This window comes from Trachypithecus francoisi, unplaced genomic scaffold (assembly GCF_009764315.1).
Source record: "Trachypithecus francoisi isolate TF-2019V2 unplaced genomic scaffold, Tfra_2.0 Lachesis_group18, whole genome shotgun sequence".
Taxonomy (NCBI): Eukaryota; Metazoa; Chordata; class Mammalia; order Primates; family Cercopithecidae; genus Trachypithecus; species Trachypithecus francoisi.
This window is the reverse complement of record NW_022681463.1, coordinates 44,386,667-44,394,562: the sequence shown is the minus strand read 5'-3', so window position 1 is coordinate 44,394,562 and position 7,896 is coordinate 44,386,667. Positions and strand designations below refer to the sequence as shown.

The 7,896-nt window shown below is 37.4% G+C and overlaps 1 protein-coding gene across 2 annotated transcripts in view; it reads right to left on the bottom strand.

Annotated features, from left to right (window-relative positions):
* Window positions 1–7,896, bottom strand: part of DACH1 (dachshund family transcription factor 1) — a 440,276-nt gene that overhangs the window by 193,211 nt on the left and 239,169 nt on the right. For both annotated transcript variants that reach the window (XM_033177582.1, XM_033177583.1), the window contains exon 3: window positions 5,922–6,083. In XM_033177582.1, the coding sequence (XP_033033473.1) occupies window positions 5,922–6,083 (162 nt within the window). The remainder of the gene's footprint in view (window positions 1–5,921; window positions 6,084–7,896) is intronic.

Here is a 7,896-nt window from a genome sequence, read left to right as displayed (position 1 = left end):
GGCCCCTTTTAAAGAACCTAAGCAGAATAAGCATAGGACACCCCCTCCCTGAAAAAATTGCTATACCTGCCCATCATTTCTCTAGTCTTCCATTTTATTTCCTTACTATACAAAGACACCTGTCATAGCATGCTATGTAAATTACTACCTCTCTCAGGACCTATGTCTAAAGCCAATCTTCTTTTTAAACTTTTTTTTATAACAGAAACCAAATGACTACTGTAGACACTCTTAAATTCCCTGTCAATCGTTTCATTATAGCAGCATCATCTGTTTGAAAATATAAGCAATTCCCTCATCTAATTATAGGAAGGATTTGAGGTTCATTAACATTGCCAAGGCAGAGAATCCAATGTGCGATTGCAGAGCTCTGCTTGGTGGCCTGCGTTCTCAGTTTCCTTTTATTTGCTTTCTCAAGGTCTCCAAGACTTTTTCCTGAAATCATAAAATTAATCTTTTCCTTCCAAATAGACACATGTGTTAGAAGAAAGGAAATGACTCCAGCATAAACTATTTTGTTTCTGCAGGAATGGTTAAAATTAAAAAAGATAAGAGTAGGGTGAGTTGAAGAAGATAATTTTATCTCTTTATCCGTCTGGCTTTTTTTCCCTTCATATATTTGTTTTGTTTTATTGCTTGAAGAACAGAAGTAAGGAGTGATAAATACTCTTGAAGATCACGGCTTTATTCTCAAACTCAAGTCCTTATTTTTACTTGAAACTTCTACATTCGTGTAATGATTACAAGTTTGAGAAAATGAAAAACAATCATATGTTTCGAGCATGTGAAATGTGTTCAGGTTTGTTGATGAGGGCATTAGTGCACCTTTGCTTATATTCCACAATGTTCAGAAAGAGAAAACACTAAAGTCTTACAAATACTTCCCTTCCTTAAAGAAATTACAGCAGTTAGAAGGTTATGGCTATGGTTTAAACAATGAGATTTTCTCGGGACATCTGTTTTGAGATTACATTTTGAATAGATATGAACTCATTTCCTACTAAGCAAGCAATCTACTATTGTTGATAGCTGTTTACCAGTTCTATGAGTCAGATATTAGCTAGTGGCAAAGGTCCCTCTTAAATCCTCCAAGTATTTTTTAAACTGTATACATAGTGTTTTCCTTAAATAAAATGTTAAGAGAAGTAAAAATGCAGTCCTTTCCTGCCTCTTGGTAAATTATACTCCAGAAAATGCTGCACTTGGGAATAATATTTAATGTATTTATCTTTAAAGAGTGATTTCCTTTGTTGTCATGAGGGAAGGGAGTAAGATACTAGGTTTAGCAAGTATTTAAACAACATAGAAACTATTAAGAGATGCTTACTATATCAATATTTATATACTATTTAAAAACTAGAAGTAAAATTAAGTTTCCTTTATTTAGATTAAACTGATTGTGATTAATTTAGTATCCTCAAAAGCGTGCATAATGCCAAAAAAAAAGGATAAACAGATTAAAACATAGCTATAGATACTATCAAATTGACCTTGGGTTCACCGGTTTTAAATTCCGCCTTTGCAATATCCCAGTCCCAACTTCCAAGCAGCATTTTTTAAGCTGGTTATGTAGATCAGTCCTTAAAGCAAAAAAATAGCAATTTATCTGGCCTGTATGTTGTGGATAGTGTTGCCACTAAAAAGAATCCAGGACATTTTTCCTTCTTATCTGCAATGTAGCTCATATCAGCCAACCTGTCACAAGATAGTACTTGATATAAACAAGAGATTGCAAAGACATCTCAGTAATCAATATCAGGATGGCTACAGTATGGAAACCCCAACCAGTGCATATCATTTGTCTCAGCATCTATTTCTATGGTCAAATGGAGCATTAATTCAAATCATAAATCTATGGTGATTTAAATCTGGGAATGAGCACCTGCCTGCTTTAATGATTTATTTTGTACATTTCAGTAAGCAGGAGATTTGTCCATATGAACTGACAGGTCACCTTCAGATGCCAAGAGCAGACTGTTTATCACCATGCAGACTAGCATCTCATCGTAGCAAGTAAATATTAAACTAAAAGAATCCAATTGATTGTGGATGAGGGAGAATGGCGACATGGCCATATATTTTACTCAGCGTGTTGATGCCTCACTCGGATCTATCCTCAGGTGCTCACTTCTTCCTAAAGTGATCATTCTGTTGGAAAGATATGAGCTCAAGGTTACCATGTAAAATTGGGATATAAAATAATTATTTAACAGTGTCAAAGCTTTCTTTAAACATCTTTTCCTGGCTAATTTCTAAGGTTCGTATTATGAACCGGGAAGGGTTGTGTGATACAAAATTACCCTGTCGTCTTACCCAGCAAATCAAACCAAACAAAGCAAAAACAAAATCTGTTATCTGAGGCTTTAAGGATTCATTTACAATCAAGGAAAAAAAAAATGCTCCTACAAAAAAAAAAAAAAGAAAAAAAAAAAGCCTAAAATGTTTAACAGAACTTATGAGCTAGATGAGTACAGGAGAAAACAAGAGCCCTGAATTGTCTTCAAAAATGTCACCGGATTTAGGCAAGACTGAGTAGCAACAATGCATCATTTAAGTATCACCTCTCTGAAGGGTTTCACTACTTCAAAGAGTCAACAGTTGATAGATTCATGAGAGCAGTCTGTATTCTAAAATATAGACCTTGGAGATTCTTGGGATTCCTTCTAGAATTCGTGTGCTTCAGTACCACTTCCTAACCACTTCATGGTAATTGGTTCTCCTGGAGGATTCAGCACATCCTGTTATGACTGCCTACTTACCTACCTATCTCATCCATAGACTGTATGCCCCTGAGTCCTGGGCCTGTGTTGTGATTATTTTTGTATGCCTAGAATGAGCTAATATCGAATGTCCTACAAAATCTAAAAGATGTAACAGCTGCCTTGAAATATCCTCACAGACCTGCAGCTTAGCAAATAACAGCTACCAGAGAGAATAGAAAAGCAGGTGGAAGCAGTTGATGATGGTAAAAAGGAAGAAGGTGATTTCCAGGAGAACAGATTTGAAGAAATAGTAATAATAACAGCAAAAGCAATCCCCAAGCTATGAACCTTACTGATGACCAAACAACTTGATAAGCAGACATTGTAATAAATAATGTGACAAGTATTTTAATTTTCATGATATAGATACTATCATTTATGTCATTTTTCAGATATGGAGTATTGGGCTCAGAAAGCTTACACACTTTACAAAGTCACAGAGCAAGTCATTACTGAACACTTACCAAGAGACAGGCATTGTCGAGAGAAGATTGTGGCCATCAAAGCTGCATTTCAGGAATTGCTTTGATCTTTGATGCAGCTCAACCCCCACCTTCACCATTGCTTTGTACCTCCCCCACTACCACATCCCTCCTAAAATCACTTTCCTTGATCTCTAGATATATACCTTGGGTGAAGGTCTTCAGGAAGGATAATATTATAAATTGGAAATTCTTAGAGGACAGCAGCATGTGAGAATAGGATGAAAATTACAATGATAACATCTTTTTGCCCAAATCAGCTACAGATATCTAATATAAATGACCTGAATGCCTTAGGGACCAGCAGCAACACTGATACTATGTTAACAGAATCTCAAACTATTAAGACTTTCTAGGAAAATTCAAGTAAATTTCTGCTCCTGGTTCATTTTGGCATTGGATGGGTGGGGGTGTCAAAACTGAAAAGCAGTAACATCTATCAACTGCATACCTTAATGAAAAAAACAAAAGTCATTTATTCCAACTAAAATACAAAAGAAAATTCAAATTGTTTGTTTTTTAAGCCATTGCAATAGCCTATGTATCAAAATCACTAAAGTAAGCTACAATTTGGTTAGTAGGCAAATTTTGTCATGTACTACCAAATATGAAAAATATGTTTATGCTTAATTATGAACCATGTTCTCTTTATCTTATGCCTATTGATTTCTCCAAAGTCAACTTCTGCTCTGGAAAATTCAAACAGAGATACCATGTCTTAATGTGTTTTGCTTTAAATGTTGTTAAATTGTCTATTTTAAGAATCCCTTCTCATAAAACCAACTATTAAGAACAGCCTGCATGAACAGTCTCATCTTCTAAAATTTTGAAAACAATCTAGATTGTTTTGTAATAATAGCCATAATGTACAAGTGGCTAATTACTTGTTTTAAAAAGTGACCAACTGGGCCCCATTTTACCAGTCTAGTAAAAGGCTTTTACTTTAAAGTAATATTTCTAAAAACAGACTTATAATTCTTGCATTTTACTTCAATTCTGTTTTAATTTTTAAATGTCTAAATATAGGTGTGTAAATCATACCCAAAACAATCCTCTTCCCTCCCCATCTTCCCTCCAGGAGGATTATAAACACAAGCACAGATATTATCCTTAGTCCTCCGCAGTTGTAGGGACATCTCTTTTGGCTCTCTTCCATGTCTTTTCATACTCTCCATTCAAACCCACTACTGCTAGTCCTTTGCAATTTCCCTTATGTAGTTCTGCTGAAAAGGTGCATTTTTCCCTTTTTACATTACAAAAGCTGCCTTTTAGCATCACTGAAACAGTATTTTGTGTTTTGTCTATGTATTTTACTCTAATATTCATGTCTGTGTATGTTTCCAGATAGCTGTTGTGAAAATTATTGTCACTAAAATCCACAGTATTCCTTTATATACCCTTAACTATGTCTTAATAGATTGAAAGTAGAGAGCTGACAATTAACTTAATAATCTATGAAAATGCTGCATGAAAAAGAGAATTTAATTGAATGGCTGTGAGTTATTAGGGTCTTCATAAATATACATTGGCTATAGTATCTTGCATATATCTTGTAGTACCCAAATTTCTCTTGTTAATTACATTTTGAGCATGATCTCTGCATTTGAAAGAGAAGCAATACAGTGCAACAGCAGAAAAAAATGTTTTGCCGCATCAACATCCAGATCCTAAGGATTTCATTAATAAAAATATTAACCCATATTTGAAGTCGTGTTTGACAAAATGAATTACCCAAATGGATAGATGGCACAGGTAAAACTCTTCCTTTTGATTTGACAGTGACAGTTAACTTTTCATCTTTCTCCATATGGTAGGAAAGTAAAAAAATCAAGAAATTAAAGTTGTATTTTTTAAATGAGAGACATTGATAACCGTTATCTATAAAAGAATTAATCATCAACATAATCTGTATTCCGAGAGGGCTAAGTTTATATGTTTTGTTGCCAATGGTAGTAAGTTTCTTACTTGATAACAAATGGATTAAAAGAATAGAAAAGTAAAGTGTAGGGTTTCATTTGTACATATTTCTCTGTTACCTTAGCTACTCTCAATGTTTTAGAATTCTCTTGATTAAACTTTGCATTATGAAAGGTGATAGCTGAATGCTTTTAGAAGTTGCAGACATAAAGTTGATCCTATAATTAAAAATAATGTTGGCCGGGCGCGGTGGCTCAAGCCTGTAATCCCAGCACTTTGGGAGGCCGAGACGGGCGGATCACGAGGTCAGGAGATCGAGACCATCCTGGCTAACACGGTGAAACCCCGTCTCTACTAAAAAATACAAAAAACTAGCCGGGCGAGGTGGCAGGCGCCTGTAGTCCCAGCTACTTGGGAGGCTGAGGCAGGAGAATGGCGTAAACCAGGGAGGCGGAGCTTGCAGTGAGCTGAGATCCGGCCACTGCACGCCAGCCTGGGCGACAGAGCGAGACTCCGTCTCAAAAAAAAATTTTTAAAAATTTAAAAATTAAAAAAAAATAATGTTGCTAATTATTCCTTTAGAATGAACAATTATCATTAGTTGTTAGAGAGGCAAAATGGTATCCTCAAACATACACTGTTTTCAAGCTAAAAGTGCCAACTTTTTGAATGGGTAGCCAACAGTTTTGTTCTGGAAAAGTCAGTACTGCAATTCGGTAGCAAAGTGATCACAATAAGTTTCAGCGAACATAAAACTTACCAACACTTGAATTCATATCCCCGTTTTCAGAGTCTGCTCCATGTTGGTTATTACTGGCATGATAGTTGCTCATGGCTTCTAATTTGATTTTTTTCACCTTCATTGCTTCGGCAATAGCTGCATTGGTAGCAGCAGCAGCTGCTGCAGCTGCTGCTGTCAGACCTTAAAAGAATAAATTAAAAATGAGGTAATTTGAATTCCGATTTTTCATTTAATAGTTCCTGTACTTGCAATAACAAACATACAAACATTTATTAGAGTATCTGATTCCTTTACGCAACACTTTGATAATTTATACTCATTCCCAACTAGACAATGAAACAACATTGATATAAGGGGAAAGAGTGATTGCTACAGTCCAAAATTAAATATTAACAGAAACAAAATTCACAGGTAGAAGACTAACAGTGGAAATGCAGCCACAGGTATTTCTTAAGGAAACCAATCTACCAATCTAAATATGTCCTTTCCTGCTTAAAATCCCCTGTAGCTGCCTACACGGAGGGAAAAATCTGAACTGTTAACTGAGTCCACAAGTCCTTTCACAAAGGCGTGTAAACCTACTTCCTCACCCAGTTTGTTTGTTGTCATCCAAACCCTGGCTATGTCACAGGTGTCACCATTACACGTGTGCTTTCACACATGCCATTCCCTTTTGCCTGGAACCTTCTTGCCCTATGACAGACATTTCCTTGACTTCTCATCCTTCTGAAAAAAGCTACTCATTATAAGTCTTCACATTCCACGGCCCCCAGCTGCCTGGATGCCTGGTCTGTTCTTCTCCCCCGGCCCATGTTTATACCTGTGCTGCTGTTATAGGACATGCCACACTGCACTGGAATGGTCTGTTGGGACACCTGTTTTCCTCACTAGATCGTGAACTACTCAATGGCAGGAACCGTGTGTTGCTACACAGCTTGGTATTCCCAGTGTTTAAGGTGTCCAAAAATAAAATATAATATAATGAAAGCTAACACTTAGCTTCTAGTTATGAAATTTAAGTGCTGATTTAAGTGACACAAAAGTAACTTAATCATCTTAATAACCTTCTGTGACTGGCCGGGCGCGGTGGCTCAAGCCTGTAATCCCAGCACTTTGGGAGGCCGAGACGGGCGGATCACGAGGTCAGGAGATCAAGACCATCCTGGCTAACACAGTGAAACCCCGTCTCTACTAAAAAATACAAAAAAAACTAGCCGGGCGAGGTGGCGGGCGCCTGTAGTCCCAGCTACTCGGGAGGCTGAGGCAGGAGAATGGCGTGAACCCGGGAGGCGGAGCTTGCAGTGAGCAGAGATCCGGCCACTGCACTCCAGCCTGGGCGGCAGAGCAAGACTCCGTCTCAAAAAAAAAAAAAAAAAAAAAAAATAACCTTCTGTGATTGATCACTATTATCCTTACTTGAAAGATTAGAAAACCATGGCACACTATTTAAAACAGCACACTCCGGCCTCAGAGTTGACACTTTTAACCACTATGCCAAGGAAATTTGTCCAGAATAGTTCATCTTCATCCATCCAGAGAAGACGGGGTAGGGGCAGGCATTAAATTAGAAATAGAGTTTGAGGCGGGTGCAGTAGCTCATGCCTATAATCCCAGCACTTTGGGAGGCAGAGACAGGCAGATCCCTTGAGCCCAGGAGTTTGAGACAAGCCTGGGTAACAGGATAAAACCCCCTCTCTACAAAAAAGTACAAAAAGTAGCTGGGCACGCTGGCCTGTGCCTGTAGCTCCAGCTACTCAGGAGGCTGAGGTGAGAAGATCAATTGAGCCTGAGACGTTGAGGCTGCAGTAAGCTGTGAGCACACTTGGGTGGCAGAGTGAGACTCTGTCCCAAAAAAAGAGAAGAAAGAAAGGAAGAGAAAAGAAAAGGAAGGAAAAGAAAAAGACAAAAAGAACAGAAAGAAAAGAAACAGAGTTTGAGACAAGATCTTGAAGACCAGAATTAAGACCACGCTCCTCTGACTTTATATATTTAT